The 19,316-nt window shown below is 44.7% G+C and overlaps 1 protein-coding gene across 6 annotated transcripts in view; it reads right to left on the bottom strand.

Annotated features, from left to right (window-relative positions):
* Positions 1 to 19,316, bottom strand: part of ROCK2 (Rho associated coiled-coil containing protein kinase 2) — a 74,623-nt gene that overhangs the window by 30,313 nt on the left and 24,994 nt on the right. For all 6 annotated transcript variants that reach the window (XM_053458757.1, XM_053458754.1, XM_053458756.1 and 3 more), the window contains exons 2-5: positions 7,896 to 7,977; positions 6,699 to 6,799; positions 4,481 to 4,618; positions 3,788 to 4,048 (exon numbers count right to left, since the gene is read on the bottom strand). In XM_053458757.1, coding sequence (XP_053314732.1) covers positions 3,788 to 4,048; positions 4,481 to 4,618; positions 6,699 to 6,799; positions 7,896 to 7,977 — 582 coding nt within the window. The remainder of the gene's footprint in view (positions 1 to 3,787; positions 4,049 to 4,480; positions 4,619 to 6,698; positions 6,800 to 7,895; positions 7,978 to 19,316) is intronic.

The raw sequence follows: 19,316 nt of genomic DNA on the forward strand, positions 1-19,316 counted from the left end.
TTTCAATTGCGGGCAAAAAGCGCCTTAACCCTTTTATACGCTAAACTACCAGAGCAATTTCCTTACGTTTTGGTTACGTCTCGTTAACTCTTATTTCCCTTTCTCATACCAGCACACGGTTTTATTACTATTTTTTTTTTTTATTCATGACAAGTAGAGCTTTTAAAAAAAAAAAAAATTGACCCCCCCCCCCTCAACCTCTGCAGCAATGCTGGCAGCACTCACACGTCTACTTCCCAAAGACAACCTCTGCATATGACTGTGAGCGCATGCACTCAACTTCTTTGGTCGACCATGGCGATGCCTGTTCTGAGTGGAACCTGTCCTGTATGGTCCTGCCCACCGTGCTGCAGCTCAGGGTCTTGGTAGTCTTCTTATAGCTTCGGCCATCTTTATGTAGAGCAACAATTCTTTTTTCAGATCTTCAGAGAGTTCTTTGCCATGAGGTGCCACGCTGAACTTCCAGTGACCAGTATGAGAGAGTGTGAGAGCGATAACACCAAATCTAACACACCTGCTCCCCATTCACACTTGAGACCTTGTAACACCAAGTCACACGACACCGGGGAGGGGAATTTACAAAAATGTGAGGGGTGTACTCACTTTTGTGAGATACTGTAATTACCCTAACCCTTATCTAATGGGGGGGGGGGTTAAAAGCTAGGTCTTGGGAATAGCTTACTGATTACTGCCTCTCTCTAGATCAGGGGTGCCCAACCTGCGGCCCTCCAGCTACTGCAGGGCTACAAGTCCCATACTCCTCAGCCAGCCCCTTAGCTGAAAGAGCATTATGGGAGATGTAGTCCTGCAGCAGCTGGAGGGCCGCAGGTTGGACACCCCTGCTCTAGATTATGATCACACCGAGAAGAGAGACAGAGAACAGGAGATAATGACAATGCTTACAAGCACTGTCTGTCACAATCACAACCATGGAAGTGCCCCTTGATCTGCGTTGGGCAACTTTGTTTGCGAAGGGGTAATATACATTTATCATTGGCGGGGTTCTGTTACACAGGAGTATCCCTTTAAATATTTTCTGCTCCGAGGACACTCGCCAATGAATTGTGAAACCGCAGAGGCACGTCAGGGTGTGCGGGGATCACATCGAAGAAAAGATTACATTTCCAGAGCTCATCAAGTAAACCGGAAATAAACACGGGAAGCGTTTAGTAAGAGAACGCAGGAACAGACGAACGGTCGCAGATTCCCATCTAAAGCTCAGACTGTAATAAAGTACCGCTGGCGTAGACGTCCCCTCGGGCAGAAGAAAGTAGAGAGGAGGGGATCCTGGTGTACTCTGACGGCACATACATTCAGAAAATAATGAAAAATGCTTGTCGTTCACACATTGTCTGGTTTTTGTCGATTTATAAGATAATGCTGCCAGACTCCAGAGTCCTAACACCCGCAAAGTCATTATATTCTTGACTTTTAAGGATGTCATGGAGTACTGCTGCTCAATGTTACAGACTTCATTTTAAATATTTGTGTATTTGTTACTTATTTGTTAAAGTAAATTCTATTTAAAGTTTATTTGATTAAACTAAATAAGTATGATAAGCGAAGTGAATATTGTCCCTTTAACACACAAACTATGATGTAGTTATTACACAATGAAAACTAAGCTCAATCTAATAACATTTAAAAAGGACTGGATAGTAAGATCGCAAGAGCAGGGCTCTTCTCCTTTTGTTCAAGTTTGTTATTGTGCGACTTGAAATCATCCCACTGATTCTAAACCGCTCTACTGTATCTGCTGGCGCTATATGTAACAAAATGTAATTTGTTGGTTAAATAGCCACCTTTTACTTGATTTATTTTTTTATTTTTGTACCGGTAAGCATGGAGTGACTGGTTCCATTTACAACCGAGGAGATTATGCCACCCGTGGTCCAGGCTCTGGAGTAGTGGAAAGGAGTTTCCTAAAGTGATGGATCACACGTCGCCGCCTGGCAGATTTACAAACGGCTCTGCGTACGGCGAGAGAATACCACCTGCTTGCCTGCACTGTAGTTTGATGGAGGAGAAATATTGGTCAGGGTTTAGGCTCTTTGGGTCCATTGAAGGGACATCCCGTGCACCAGAAGCGGTCGGGCAGAACTGGTTTGTTGAGCCGACTCCAACCCCACTCATGCTCTAGAGACTGAATGGAAGCAAATGCTCCGAGCCATGTTCCAACATGTGGCGGGAACCCTTCCCAGCACCGAAAGCAGAGACCACATCCATACCAACGCTCAGGATTTTGGAATGAGATGCATAATGACAAGTGTTCACTTCTGGAACAACAACACTGAACAGAAATATCAGCCTTACAGCTTTAACACTTGTACAGAAATCAGCACTGCAAACATGTTTTATGCTGTCTGCCCCCCACTAAAAAAGCCTCAGCGCTTACAAAACTTTTTAGGAGTCACAAGCACCGCTAACACAAAGAAACATGGTTCCACAATCCCACAAGGTACACGACAAGGGCTGTAAAGGGGTTCTGCAGAGATTCACCACATTGACATTATGAAATATTTACTAAAACTAATCAGCGCAGACGTTATGCTGTGAGGTCAGTTAGGATTTCCAGAACCACAATTAATAATCTGCTTGTAGAGACCGTGAATGCACCACTAGGTGGCGCCACGTCAAGCAAAACAAACCCACGAGAAGAGCTTCTCATCCCACAATAAGTCATCAGTCCTCCTCCTTCCAGACGTGGAAACACGCTGGAGGTAAACACGCCGGTACATTGTGTGCATATCTGCTCCGTGTGCGTGTGAAAAGGTTATTTGAGGTACATCATGTGAGTAGGGGAACATTTCACCCATCCTTATTTCATACTTCACTGTGTACTGAACACCAGTATGTACAAAGCATTTGCTTAACGCACCGATCAACAAACGTACTTTAGTTCTACAAGATCAGCTTCTTACGTTATGTAACATGATGAGTGCGGTGCCCCGACTTCACACAATCACCATCGCCCCGTATTCACAGTATTCATTTAGTTCCTGTAGCCTATCCCAAAAAGTAGAGGCAGACAAGTCTACGGAGTTACACTTATTCAGCAAGCTGCATATCCGCTCTGCATTTAGATCCGCGTTAGAAAACCATTAATATGGTTCATTTCTAGCCTACATTTTAATGTCACAAGGACAGTCCGAGAAACCACGCGGTCAGACATTTAAAAACATCAGCTCTTCAGTGTTCATCTGCGAAGATATCCGTGTAACGCCGTGTCTTATGTGCTTTCCAGCCGGTGACCAAACCAGTTCTACCGGATACCTGACATGTCGTGCCTTACAGGACGAGCTCTGCACAACTTAACAGAACCTGCATACGCCAGCTATAATGTTTCGTGACAAAGTCTAAAAAAATAACAAATAAAAAAACACCAAAAAAACCCATTTTGTTTTTTTAACGAATGCATATACTAAACCGGATCAGGGCAAGTAGACTTTCTTTTAAAAACAAACACGTGGCACAATTATTATGACGCCAACATGTAAAGAAGCGATGCTGGCTTGCTTCGGGCCGGGGGGGGTCCAGGCAGCCTCATCTCCCTTGTAGCAGAAAAGGCACGGCACAGATTCCCCATTACGGGCATTTTGCTTATAAATTCTCCATCGGTGGGGCTGCATAGCGAACCAGAGCGTACTTTTAATGCTAAAGGAGTTGTCGGGATGTTCCAGGCTGCTGCCGCGTCAGGTTTAACGCATGTCATGTGAACCAAAAAGCACAATGTGTGACAAATATTCAGTTACAGAACCCGATTCCCACATTATTTATATAAACTTACTTCATCCATCTTCATACATGTGCCAAAGTCTGCCAGCTTGAGATGCCCATACTTGTCCAGAAGCATATTGTCGGGTTTCACGTCCCTGTGGATCAACCCCATGGAATGGATCGCGTCCAGGGCCAAGACCACTTCGGCAGTATAAAACTTTGCCCACTTCTCGGGCATGTCGTAGTTGCTCATAAGGTTTACGAGGTCGCCCCCGGGCATGTACTCCATAACCATGTAGAGGTATTTATCATCTTGAAAGGCACAATGCAGCTGTAAAGGGTGATGTAAAATCATATGAGATCCTTTGCAAAGTTCTGCTTAAAGTAGTAAAAGAATGAAAAAGACATCATGTAAATGTTCTGTAACACGGGTCGGTTTGCAACCAATGTACTAAAGCGCTAGTCCCGAGGCTGAACAAATCTAGGGCCGGTTTAGGAGACAAGTCACGTGGAACGATACAGATCAATCGATGAAAAAAAATAAGGCACTAGTAATAAATATGTTTGGGGTCATGGCTACCCGACTTGTGGGATTTGTCCAGCCCCGGTTGGGCAAATATCACTCAGCGACAGAGATTGCGGAGGTGACTCTACTAAATCAACACCGCACGGTAAAATTGTGCGCTAAGATTGGGGCAGCAGGAAGCCGGTGGGTCTAAACGTGATTTATGCCAAAGCAATTGAATGAAAACGCATACATTACCTGAACTACCCATGGACTGTTCGCAAAAGCCATGATGTCCCTTTCTTCCCAAAAGAAGGCAGAGTCGGATCTTTTAATCATTTCAAATTTACTAAGTAATTTCATGGCATACACCTTTTGTGTGGTTTTGTGACGGACCTGTTAGGGAGAATAAAAAAAAAAAAATACCCCAAGATTAACGTGCAGTATGCTCTGTAAAGCTATTGTGCAGAGGGTCCACATGATAGTTGAAGCATTGTACAGGGAGCGGCAGAGAAAGGGCTGGAGGAGAAAGGAAAAAGGGCGAGAGGAGAAAGAAATAGATTTTAGCTGAGGCATTTTCCCAGCAGCGGGTATAACCTCGAAAACTATCAAGCTTCTGCTGCCGCTGTGGTGGCAGAGAGGTTTATATTAATGTAATATGCAATATTAAAAAATAATGATGTCACCAGGTTGCTCAGAAAATACTTCTTTTAATAAAATGATTTTATGGTGAATAAACAGTTTTATGGAAAAGACTGGGATGGAGTCTAGACGAGATGACACACGGGCCCAACCTAGCAGCCTGCGGCAAACGACGGCAATTATCCCGGTACGACGGGTCAGACAAGGTACCGCTGTGATATAATACACAGAAAAACAACTGGGAAAACTAGATTCATATGAAGAGAAGTTTGGCCTGCGCAGGCTGGGGTATCTTTCATACTTTTATATAATCTGTATTTTAGTAAAAGAGCTTTTATTTATTATTATCAGAGAAAGACCACTACCATTCAACTGCAAGCGTTCAACAATGAAGTCCAATAGGAAATGTTTTTTTCCTTTGAGGATTAATTACATTGCGATATAAAAAGACTAATCCTAACCATTTAAAGGTGCTGTTCCACTTATATAAAGCATCAATTGCACCAACATGCTGAGCAAATATAGCTAAGCAGATATTTCATCTTATTCTTCCCTCTTAATTACAGTTTTGATTCTATGGTTATATATTATCTTCAATGCTACCTAACCCAAGGTAGAGTCGCCAAGTGCCCCTCCATCCCATCACCGTTACTCCTGAGCACCAAGCTATGATGCCGGTGTCGATAGGCCAGTGGGAGATCAGCGACCGTTTAACTGGCCAATAGAGCGGCGGCGCTACAGAGATCCTGGCTGCCTGAAAAGCTGACTGGCTCCTTGTTTTGTGGCAGATGGGCTGCTGATCCCCGGGAGCTGCCACGTTAGGCCTTGCCCAGAGCATGCTGCTGATCACAGCCTAGTGAAGGGGGCTTTAATGGGGGCTTCTAACACAACATTTTGTTACAACAGAATAGGTTGAACAGCTCTATAATCCGAACAAATTCTATGTTTCTCGCTGTCTGATGAGACCTTAACAGTTTTATCTAGCAGATAAAGGACTAAGGTCAGGGAAACACATGGTTAATAGTAAAATGAGGAAGGAATAACAAGTAAAAAAAATATATATATATTTTGATCTTCACAAACAAAAAGAAAAAGATCTAGGCAGAGCTCATGCGCAGCTAATTTTTAATCTTTCCACTGCTTAAAGGTCAAGGAGGCCTGATGTAAGATAATCATCCATAGCAAAACCGTTCTGCAAATAATAAAGGAAACATTTCTGAGGAACAGTCATGTTACCGATACAGTGGGAGAGAGACATAGGAAAGCATGGGGACGGAGGGGAGAGATTAAGGCAGAGGAAAAGGGGGATATGCTGGGGAGGAAGAAGCAAATGAGGTTATGAAGTATAAGAAAAAGGACAGTGTCTCGGCCGTAATGTCCAAGCCGGACACTCTAATTAGTCTAAGTCTATGGAAGAACATAGTGTTGCCATAAAGAAACTGCTCAGTGTGGTGTTTGAATGGAAAAGCCATCCAAAATATCACAACTGACAACAATGTCGGCCTCCAGGTCTGCAGATAAAGGGAGTTTTATTGGAAGACAAAGGAAAAAAATCTGTTATTAGTCAATGTTGGCCTACATTACTGTATACAGCGCTGGGGTTTATCCGCATAAAGAATACGTTTTTCTCTTTTGACTTCTCTTTTTGGTAAGTATAGTGTAGGGTAGATATACGGTTTGAATGACTCTTGGTATATTTTCACATGTTCACCCCATGGAACCGCGTTTCACCTCCCTTCATGCCCGAGAGACTGGAGAGGCTTTTATCTGAAGCTTCTCACGTTAGATTTGTGAGTTAAATGAGGATGCTGTAAAACCTATACTCTGTGCTTACCAACTGGACTTCACCGAAGGCTCCTCTCCCGATGACTTTCACAACATCGTAGTCTTCCGCTTTCATTTGCAGCTTGCGGACCTCGCTCACAATCTTTTCATCTAAAAGCAAAGCATTTATTCGTTTTACTAAACTTTCTTCAGTCACGCTTCCCTCTATACGCTTATATACCGTACTTCTCCAACGTTCTATTTAAAGGGAAGAAAATACCACCTTTGCCTCCAAACGAGTGCACGCAGAATGATTATAAAGCCAAACAAATATACCATTCAGCGATTAAAGGATAAAGTCTTATTTTACTATTAAAAACAGAATTCAGATACACGTACAATGACAGCGCTTTTGTTAAGAGGGTAATTATACCTCGGCATATGTTTATTGGGATTTAATAAACACAATAAAAGCGCACACGGTGTTAAGGACACAGCGGAGCAGTCAGCGAGTCTCTCGGCAGCAGTTAGTGGTTACGGCTGTGCCGAAGCAGAGCCAATCTGGGTAATTTAATATATACACGTCAGGTATCTGGTGGGCATTTGCTGAATTTGTCCCTCGGAATCCAAATAAGACAACTAATGGCTGGGAGTTTAGCTCTGGCCCCTTCCAGCCTCAATTTACTCCTAATTGTTGCCCAAAGTGCTGGCGTTTGATGACGGATTGGGGGATGCAGTCACCAAGCGCCCACCCCGGTTCTTCCACGTAGCAAGCAGAACATAAAATGTCATTCCGGGGCAAAGTATTGGTGGACCATCCTATTGGTTGCCATGGTGACAAGACCACTTTGACCCTGAACCACATCTTGTACATGCCTCCTAAGGAATAGCCACGTACCCCAAGCATTTTTGTAAATGTGCTAAACTTAAGACTCAAAAGCCGATTATTTGCATATAAAACTGTTACAACTACAGCAAAGTGCCGTTAAAGAAGGTATTTTCATGAAAGCCGAGGAATTCTGAGAAGCATTTCCCAGAGAGGTTTGAGAAGGAAAGAGACGGTCACTCAGAGTACTTCTGCCCCAAACTGATCAGTTTTTGATGGATGCGCATGCTGCTGATCAGCTAGGAGGTTCGTCCCGAAAGATACAAGGTATTTCCCCCTGAATTCCAGCTGTGTTGACAGGAATGGTTCATTTAAACGAATGGCACCCATTAACACGGCACCTGGACAGCGAGAAAAGGGAAGCGTCTGTAGAATACTTACATCTATTTAGAAAATTATCTATGTTCTTGTTTTTTCTAAGTGCAGGGAAATCCAGGTCAAGGACCAGAGAATTGAGGCCATCCTACAAAAGAAGAAACACACGTTTAGGAATTCCGAGGAATGGAACACAAACGGAACTGAATAAAAACAAGGGTCTGCGTGTCGGCTTCCACAAATATACATTTCACGTAATTAAAGACTGAGATGATGATAACGTGAGAGTGCATAGAGAGTACACACAGCGGGATCAGCACACTCTCCGGAACCGAGCCCTACAGAACCTCATCCGTTCTAACGCTCCATCTACTGGAAGGTGCAGAGCATCCATACTGAGTTTGTTAAATTACCCAGCCTGTTCACCATGCAAGAAAAGTTATTTTAAAATGTTGTTGACACGTTTTCTGTCAAGACTTAAAGAAGAGATATAACTGAGGGCCAAAATGCACAGTGCTGGCGATGGCCTGAGTGAAGTCACCACATAGCTATGGCCGATCGCAGCAGCAGCAGCAACAACAGCAACAACAACGTGCACTTGGTCTGGCCGGTCTCCAAGTAAATGTCGCGGCCTGCGGACACCACAGAGAGACCCAATAGGTGCGGATAAAAACCAGGATTAATAATCAACGTTCCTCACAAGCCACAAAAAATATTCAGATGACACCAGAACTACGAGCAGCCCCAGGAGCCACATCACTGGTGTTACTCTTTTGTTTAAGCTTCATTAGAGAAGGACGGAGTATAAGGTCTAATGTGAAAAGTCCTCCTTAGGTCAACGAAGGAATACTGTCATCATATGCTCCAGTAATCATAACATACGTTTAGGGTCAAGAGTCTGCATTCTGTTCTTCATACTGAAGACCCGTTTCTTAGCGGGATCGGCCTTCAGGTCGGGCTCCAATATAATTCTCTGAAACAGTATCGTGAGCTCGTTTCAGCAGGCCGCTCCTCAATATATATTAAGAATTTAATGTATAATATTTGTCCCGTCTACCCATTGTACAATGCTATGGAACATGACGGAGCTATACAAAAATATATATACAATATACAAATAGAGGAATTCATACTATTTTTTATTACTAGTACGGATTAAAAATACTTTTTCATATACACCCAACCGAGCATTTATCCCAGGGTGCCTTCTGAGCGGCTGGATGTGGTGGAATAAAAGCGAGATGCAGCCACCCGGCAGCTCCTGCCCCCGCCGCACAGATAAGCTGCCCCCGCCGCACAGATAAATTGCCCCCGCCAGGAAATCTGCTCCACAAATGATTCCACTCCCTGCTTCCTTTGCGGTGTGACAGGCCTACAAATACGTGAGCAACCGGACGCTTTCCTTCCATAGAAACAAACATTTTGTAAAATATTTACCAATTCCTCCAAATTCTGAAAGTGCAAGGAAAAAAAAACCTGCCTTAAAGGGACACCCCAGGCATCCCCGGAAGCTATTATTATTATTGTTTTGTATAGCGCCATCAAATTCCGCAGCGCTTACGGAGAAGCTGCAGGGCTGCAGTTTCACACCCCATCAATGGTCCGAGGGTTCTCACCTCTGATTAGTTTGCCGCAAACTAGTGGCAGACCTGCCATCGAAATGCTTTCTATGTATGCACACGGGGGGGGGTCTCAACAGACCCCCGCCCGCAGCATTCGCCAAACCAGGCACTATGTATATCGCATACATTACAAAATAGCAAAGGGGCAGAATGCATACGGGGGATACGGCAGAACCCCAACATTCAATTGCAAGGGGAACACAATATAAATATAAAAGGACCTCTTGGCTATCACATGCATTAATGGATGGAGTGTTCCTTTAAATTAGGGGTCTCTGAACTACGGCCCATGGGCCGCATCAGGCCTACCACACACACACACACATGCATACAGTTCTGTTAGTATACCTATTTTTTATTTTTTTTGGTTATAGGACAGGTGCGTCCAACATGCGGCCCACGGACCAAATGCGGCCCGCGAGACCTCGAGGTGCGGCCCGCGTAAGATCGGCAGCCAGGGCAACCGATCGTACGCGGGTCGCACCTCGAGCCCTGCTACTTACCAGTGGGAGGGTCTTTTGTACTGCAAAGAGGAAGCGGAACCCAGCAGAATTCACGTGACAACACATGACTCTGCTCCAGTCCTGCTTCCTCTGTTCATTACCAGAGAACGCAGAGGGAGGCCGCGCCCCCTGCTGAAGTCTGTGAACGGCATGGAGGAGCTGCAGTGCAGGTAAGGCGGTGGGGAGGGTGTTTGAATGAGTATGCGTGATTGAGGGAATTAATCTGTGAATGAATGAGTATATGAATGAATGAATGAGTGTGTGTGTGATAGCATGGATGTGTAAGTGCTGGAACCTAGGCATGATGGGACTGATTGCTGTTAGCAATCACACTCCTATCATGCCAAGTCAGCCAGTACATGCTGAAACCAAGCTAGCTGCCTCCCTTGTGTATTGATGCTGCCAGCAATATGGGGTCTGCTCATCACTTACAGCCACCCTGTACCAGCATGTACTGGCTGACTTGGCATGATAGGAGTGTGATTGCTAACAGCAAGCACAGTCCCATCATGCCTAGGTACCAGCATTTACTCGTTGCCTGGGTATGATAGGAGTGTGATTGCTGTTAATCACACTCCTATCATGCCAAGTCATTTGCTATTTTTTTTTGTCCAATTGTGGTGTGTTACCTACTTTTATTAAAAATGTGAGTTTTTATTATTATTTTTAACCCCTTAATGACAAAGCCCGTACATGTACGGGCTCAAAATGCATTGTTTTCAATGGGTTTAGGGACCGCCCATTGTCCTTAAGGGGTTAAAGGTGGGGGGGTCATTTTCGGTTTTGGCTAAGTGAATGTTTTGGTCCAGAAGTTAAATTTTGGTGCATCCCTAGAATAAATAGAACTATTTCATTTTTAATTATCCTGAATTTGTAGTCACAAAACTTTCTAGGCCCAGAAATCAGTGAGATCAAAAGTAAAGGTTTTGTGTCATTTACTTTATTTTAATCTGCGTATTTTATTAAAGGCCATATTTTCTCACAGTGAAAAATGAGTGCGGCCCGCGCACGTATACAATTCTGATGAAGTGGCCCACTGCAGAAAAAACTTGGACACCCCTGTCATAGGAGAACCCAGGGCAGGGTTTGCATGTGTTACACAGTTGATCTTTTCACTGTAACTGTTACATTTCTCTTTCATTCTGAATCATGTCATGCCGATTAGCCCAAAAAGATCCAAATACAACACATTCAGTAATTTATATAATAAAAATATAAATATTTTTTTTTCTTTGGCCCCACAAAAATGTGTAAACTATACAATCTGGCCCTCATGGTGAAATGTTCATAGACCCCTGCTTTAAATCAAGCATTACATATTGGCGTGAAAGGGCACAATCTCACTGCCTACAAAGGCAAACGTGCTAAATATAAATAAGAGTGAATTTGTTTCATTCGGTTTTGCTGTTTCATTCGGCAAAACCGAATGAAACAGCCCAGCGAAGGTGGAACGCCCTTCACACGCAAGGCTGCCGCTCAACACGCCATTGTATGTGTCCCGTTACTGGCATGACGCCAGCACGATCCCCCGTATAAACATTACAGAAGGCTACGCCGCCAGCGCCTTCGGGAATCTCCCAAAACGGCACGGCTGGCTATTGAAGGGCGCATCTCGCTTAATGTGGACGCGCTTTACCCTCAAGAATCGTGCAGGGGGTGTCTGTACCTTTAAAGAGGCAGATAAGATACTTAAAGTACGTGTCGGTCGCAGGCTAAACCTTTGTTTTTTCATGAAGCATGACATGCACCTGTTCTAACAAAATGTCAGGAGGAGCTTTCTATGGCGTGACCGTTCATCTACTTTATCACCAGCCAACTAACCAAGTAACCCGGCAAAGCAAGCTCTAAAAGACACAGACACTGCGAGAAGAACCAAGAGAAAAGATTGTTTTATTTATAAAGAGACATTTTGGTGCAAAGATTACAGGTGGCCTTAGCTTATAAGGTGGCCTTATATCCATAGCTATAACTAACGCAAGGTTCCTGCTGATAGGACTGTTCCACTGGTTGCCATGACAACGGGACCACTTTCAAAACTTTCTAGCATAACGGATTTTTATAGAACCCCATCACCCCACAGTATTTTAGTCTGGAAAGAAAAGACGTCAAGTTTAACCAAGCGTGTTGATTCGGAAAAAGGCAAAACTACCCACTTTAAAGTGATTTAAAAAAGGAAGGAAAAAAACTGCGCCCTCAGAAGGTATAATATTATAATTCCCCTCTAAAATGCCTTTTGGAAACAAATTCAGCCTCTCCAGGCTTTCTCCATAACTAAGGTATTTATTTTTTTTAGCTTTGTAGCAGTCTTACCATGAAGCATACTAAGTCCTGCTGAAGATGCCAATCAATGGACGGGCTAGATGGCCCAAACGGTTCTTAGTTGCCAACATCTTTCTTAACCCAATCATATGCCTGTGGTTGTCTTTGGCTAAGATCATGCTGGTTCCTGGGAGAGGGGGAAAGTTTTATCTGCTGGCCTCAAGGTATCTTGAAGGATGAAATGATTTTAAGCTTCGAGGGATGTCCACCTTCCATTGTCTGCTATGGTGGCGAGGTATAGCAACCACGTCATTAGGAAGTTGCTGGAAGGAGCACAGAATGGACTTTGGAGCCTTCATCTGCCCTAAACTTTTGGCTGGTAGAACGAAGAAAATATTCCTAATGCCAGCCAATGTACATATAGTCAGAATCACGCATACGCCAGCTGGAGAAGACTCTGCCATTCACATGTTTGGAGTCACTACCTTTCATTTGGTTATTTGTGCAAAGGTTTCGTTAGCAAATGTTTCCAGGACAAACAACTTATCTTTCTCACTGTGAAAATTAAACCAATGAATGTTTTAAAAACATACAGAAGTTGTATTAACAGCCATTGCAAAGGTGCTGCCCGGAGGCATCTCGGAAACCGGTCCTGAAAGTGATTACTGTTAATTCTGTACTAAACAAGTCTTCCCGCTATTACTATCAATAATACTGTATTCGCTTTAATATAACACAAGGTTTTTTTCAGAGCAAATGCTGCCCAGCACTTCTCCTGGGGCTCAGTCATAGAAGTTCCGGCGGAGATGCATTGATAAAGCTGAGGTGGCAGGGTGGCATATCGGGGGGGGGGGGGGGCAGGTTGGCAAATAAAAGGAAATAAAAACAAGAAATGCATTTTTCTCAATCATAGTTTTTATTAAATATGAAAAAATAGTTTACATGTGAATTAATATTTACTAGTAAAAAAGTTTCTTATAGGTTCATCTTATATTCAGGCTTTTTCTTTTTTTCCTAAATTAATATTCAAATGTTGGGGTGTTGTCTTATAATCGAGCAAATACGGTATTTCCGATATTCAAGCTGCTCAATCTCTTGACCTGTACATAACCTAAAAATAATACATTACAGGATTTACCAATCTACATCGTACAATGGCTCATTTTACAAACCTCTAGCCTGTGACGAGACAGCGAGATTAGAAAAATCCCCATATATCACACAACTCCAGGCTTCTGAAAACCTAAACCCATACTTCCCAAGCATCCCCCTTTCCTCCGATGTCCCTTTCTTCTAGGTCAGTGATGGCGAACGTTTTTTGGGGTGAGTGCCCAATTTTCTGCATGAAACCAAGTTGCATCAATTTGCCCATATAAATTATGTTTGTTTTTTACGCATAGAAAAATAGAATGTGTCATCAGATAACTATTTGGCCTATCTGCCCAAGCAGAAAATCACATGAAAAGAGGGTCGATTTTTTTAAATATTAGCATTTCCACTGAATTATTATCTCACTCATTCACACAATTTACACATTCATGAATGCATTTTCAAAAATCATTATCTCATTCACACACAATTCGGCGCTCGTGTCTTCACTGCTGTCATATTCCGGCGCTCAGCATGAAAAGCAGGCACCGCAACCAAGACAGAGGCATTGTGCTCCCACCGGTCAGGGCAGCATCGAGGTGGGTGGCGGCAGGGAGCGGAGGAAACAGAAGGGCGCTATGCGGTTGCTGAAAACTTTTTCATGAGCGTCCCTTCGGCGTCCCTCTCGCTCCTCCCACACACCCCAAAGGCCAGCCGTGTCAGTCGTCAAGCTGGCCGCGTGCCGGAACTGAAGGCTTAGGTTCGCCATCGCTGTTCTAGGCGCTCGGAATGTTTGCTGGGTATGAGGGCATCACAGGGTTCTACAACCCTGAAAGCCACCATAATGTGTATAAACAGCACAAAATTGGTTTACAGATTAAAAACGACGGGAATAAAATACATTATTCTTATTCTGTTACACCCACGCCTACCATTAAGTCCCAAAGTCACATCGCCTCAAAAGTTAACAAAACAAGGTACACAGATTAACTACCTGCGAAGCCATCAGAGGGTTACGTTTCTAAAACTAAACACGCACGCATGAATTTAGCTGTGAAAATGTTCTCTTCCCACATACTCCATATGGTGTTATGGGTTATTGTAGCAATCATTTCTAAAACTAGAAGTTTTAACATTAAAAGAAGCTTTTATGAAGTCATTTCAATGTAATAGAGACAGAACTGCAGCGGCGTCAGTAATAGATGTCCCAAAATCACTATGTGGGCCCTAGATTCCCGCGCTGACACCGACTAAAAGCCACGCTGCCCAGAAAAGCTGCACGTTGGCAGGGAAAGGCGACATCAGCCAGGTTACTGGCTTTGAAGCCCAGATCCTCCACACCAGAGAGGTGGGAACTGCGTGGATCTCAAACCACGAGCAGAAGGTGATTTGCTGATCTCTACGCGTTCTCCATGTGAAACGGAGGGATTTGCCCGGTCTGATCTTGGCCGCACTTAGGTCCATATTTAGTAAGCAGCGAGAAATGGCATTTATATGGAAGTGTTTAGTCTGTTGTTCAGGCTGCAGACACGGCCCTCCATAAATCTAGCAGGAGCAAACTGCACAGAGCTGGGGTCTTCAGAACTAGAAGAGAGCCGCTGCGGCTTTGCAGATTTTTCAGCATGTTCTTTAACGCAGTGGATGAGCATTCATGTAAAAATGATAAGAGGCAAAGCAACCTGTTCCCTTTAAAATAAGAAAAATTGGCAGCGAATTCCCCTTAAGCCTCAGAAAAGCCAGAAAAGCTTCGTTCCTCACGGCAGCGCACCTACAAAAATATCAGCATCCCATCCGGCGGATCAGATCCCGGGCTTTCCAGGTGTAATCTGATTCAGACAGAGTTCATGGAGCAGACACATCAACGATCAATCACAGAAACAAGGAGCGAGTCTATCAGGAAGCTGCGATCCAGAAGCCAAGCAGGGGAATACTCCGTTACTCCGATCAGGAAAGGGAAGCAACGTCAGGAGCAATGGGTCTCAGGCAAACAGGATTTTGCCGCATCGATCCCATATAAGACTAAGTACATAGGTGTGCGTGTTACATTATTGTAACGCTCAGAGCAAAACGTCACATTAGATAAAGACCTCAGAGGTCAGTTCTCAGCTGGAAAGGAAGGTCTGAGAAGCTGTGATCCTGCATCAGCTCGGGCTTCCTATCTGTCTGACCGCGCTGTGACCACCGAAACCAGCAGATTTTATATTAACACAGAAAAGAGCTAAATGACAGAGCTGAGAAAACCTAAAAACAAATAATCCTGCGAGCAGAAGCCATGTTTTCCTCCGCTGCTTCCTACACACATTACCTTTCAACAAACTCCCTTCCAGACGCGCGTTCCTTTTTGATCTTGGTCCAAGAAATGCTAACTATTTCCTTCATCATCCCAAAACCACCACGACTTCCAGCGCCAGGTCAGAGAGCTGCTTTTGTAGCCTCCGATACTCATCTGCTAACACTTGCGGTACGGACAGGGGGTCCGGGAGCCCCTCGCGCCCCAAACACAAGCTACCGGCCAAGTCCTCCTGGACCATCGAGTTACTTGGGCAGTTTCTTCAAAGTAAACAGTTAAGGAAAACGAGTTTCCCCGTCTGTAAGAGGCAGGCAGGGTCTCGGCATTTGTACCCCTCAAAAAAAAAAAAACAAGTCTCATAACTCCATTGAAACTCGTTCCATGCATCTTCTCAACGGAAGATTCCGGTCAAAGGAACAGACGATAAGCCCACGAGACCAGAGTCCTCCTCCAGCGACAGGTCTCACGTGTGTTAAGATAATCAATGTTACTGTTTACCAAAATGTAACATAGGAACCGGTTTTATATTTTTATATGTATTACTTTCCTTATTTTTGTGCCCTGTCAGGGATTCCCCGGGGAAATGACACGCTTTCATTATCAGCATATATTTCTATAGCACCAGCAATTCATATTATGATTTACATAATATGATGCACAACAAGCGCAATAGAAAAGAGGATCCCGGGGGCAAACCTCAAATTAAAGTTTTTAAAACCTCTACTGACCCAGTTTTTTTATTCAGCTTTCATACATTGAAACCAACGGGGGGATATTCCTAAAGCGACCGGCACACCAGCCCCCGCGATGCCAACCAGGCCATCAGCCCCCGCGATGCCAACCAGAACCATCAGCCCCCACGATGCCAACCAGAACCATCAGCCCCCGCGATGCCAACCACGCCATCAGTTTGGTGAGGGTAACTCATTTTTAAAGTAACCTTCAATAACCAATAGCACAGTTTACTCGTTTCTTGTACCTCCTATACCCAATACCGACACAGATTATTCCAACGGCCAAACATTTTTATTAAAACCCAACAAAATCTATAAGCACAACAACGTCTGGAAATCTCTCTCTCTTTAGCAGAAGTTCTGTATGTGGACAATCGTTCCACTTTTTCTGCGCTGAACTTGCATGAAAGGACCTGTGAGGCGGATCAGTCGAGGTTCACCAGAGTGTAATTATCGATCACACTGCGAGGCAAATGACCCAAATAACCCAGAAAATAAACACTAAAAAGTCTGGAATTGATACAACTGATCATGAAGCCAAACGGATCGGTTCTCCCTGCTGTTGGAGGCTCCGTACCAATCGCCCCTCTGCTATAAAATGTATTTATACGTAAAACTTAACCCTTCCAGGAACGGCGAGCTTCACACTTATTTCCATTACAGCGAGCATGCATAACTTTATTTTGGATTTATAAAGCTTGGACAACACACCCAGTATCTCTAAAGCTTCAAATGTCCTTAAAAGCACATTCCTTACGTTCCGTATTTATAACGGCGTTCTGATCACGAGACTGCCGTGGCTTCTTCCGGCAGCCATTGTTATTTAAACTCCCTTACGATTTATACTTGGAATAATCCCATCCATAGAGTTACACGTCTGCGTCTCCATGTGATGTTTCCCCGGGAAACATGGAGCCGTTCATTCTTTACGACTTACTAAGCGAGTCGGCTCCACACCTAAGCCTAATGTATACATCGTAGAAGCTTTTGCAGGTGATATGAGTATTATATGACTTATTAATAGCCATGCTGGACACGGAAGTGGGAGGCACGTGCCGGTTTGTGCCCAACTCAAAGTTTACAGTAAATCGGGGCCGCAATGCAATTATTTTCTCGGGGAACAGCCATTTCCAAGCTTCCCAGAACCGATGAAGCCGGCATGTCCCACATTTCCTTGTCATATGCTTTGTTGTTAAAGGAGTCAAACTGTCCAGAACACGTTCACACTGCCGGTAATTCCGCCCCGAATCCCTCGGCTTATAACGCGCAGGCACTTCTTCATTCACTCCTCTAAACAAAATAGCTAAAGCCACATGTATGAAAAATACGTGATTCAATAAATATTCGGCAGAAAGCTGCTCTTTGGGCGCACGGCTCCGTTCTGCGGGGTAACCGGAGGGTACCGGGAATGTTATTACTCAACAAGAGTAATAATAAAAAACATCAACAGCGCATACATGCCCAAAGGCTGTACAGGCTGTACCGTCTGACGGAGGCATTAATGGGACACAGATGATAAAGAGTATTTTATTACACATATAATCGCTCGCAAAGCCACTTTAGGGGAACCTTTTACGACAAACCAACCAGAAACCAAACCAGGATCATGTAGAGTTTGGGGGGAGAGTAAAGGGACAGCCATGGCCGAGACACGTGGAGAAGAATAAAAACCCAACCAAAGAGTGGATTAAAACAGCGCTCCCGATCCAGGCGCAGCCCCACCGCGGGTCCTGGTGAACCCCAATCACAGAATCGCAAAACACAGCGGTGGAGATCCAGGACACCAAGTCAATAGGAGAACGCGCCACGCGTACCAAAGCAACCACGCAGACTGCTCACCATCCCCTAAGGCCAGAACAGGTCGACACAGCCACGCGTCGGCTAATTAAGACAGACCACTGGCGTCACATAGTCACCTATACACCGCGACAGCCAAAGGGATAGAAAAAGGTAGAACGCCATTATAAGGCTTCAATCTAGGGCTGCAACTAACGATTATTTTAATAATCGATTAATCGGCCGATTATTTTTTCGATTAATCGATTAATCGGATAAAAAAAAACAATATGCAAATTTTTCGTTTATTTAAAAGAATTTAATGAACTGGATGTTAAAAAACAACTTAAAATTTACATTAACATTCTTATTTTGTTATGATGTAATAAAAAACAATATTTTCAAAGTACAAGAACCCAAACACAATATTTATGAAACAAAATAACCCCAAACATTCTGAAAAGAGGTGGACTATTACTGTTCAAGAAACTTTGCCCCAGCACTTTGCACTTTGCACCCAGCACTTTGCACCCAGCACTTTGCACCCAGCACTTTGCACCCAGCCCTGGCACTTTGCACCCAGCACTTTGCACCCAGCACTTTGCCCCAGCCCTGGCACTTTGCATCCAGCACTTTGCACCCAGCATTCAGCACTTTGCACTTTGCACCCAGCCCTGGCACTTTGCACCCAGCACTTTGCACCCAGCCCTGGCACTTTGCACCCAGCACTGGCACTTTGCACCCAGCACTTTGCACTGTGCCCCTGCACCCAGTCTCTAACTCTGCCCTGCACCCAGCCCTGCCCCCACATTCTGCCCTGCCCCCACACTCACACTCTGCCCTGCACCCACTCTGCCCTGCACCCACACTCACACCCTGCCCTGCATCCCCACCCCCACTCTGCCCTGCACCCAGTCTCCCACTCTGCTCTGCACCCACACTCACACCCTGCATCCCCACCCCCACTCTGCCCTGCACCCAGTCTCCTGCCCTGCACCCCCCACCCCCACTCTGCCCTGCACCCCCACCCCCACTCTGCCCTGCACCCCCACCCCCACTCTGCCCTGCACCCACACTCACGAACCGCTCTGTGCGAATGGAGCCACTCGCACAGAGCGAACCGCTCTGTGCGAATGGAGCCACTCGCACAGAGCGAACCGCTCTGTGCGAATGGAGCCACTCGCACAGAGCGAACCGCTCTGTGCGAATGGAGC

Source organism: Spea bombifrons, chromosome 3, assembly GCF_027358695.1.
Source record: "Spea bombifrons isolate aSpeBom1 chromosome 3, aSpeBom1.2.pri, whole genome shotgun sequence".
Taxonomy (NCBI): domain Eukaryota; kingdom Metazoa; phylum Chordata; class Amphibia; order Anura; family Pelobatidae; genus Spea; species Spea bombifrons.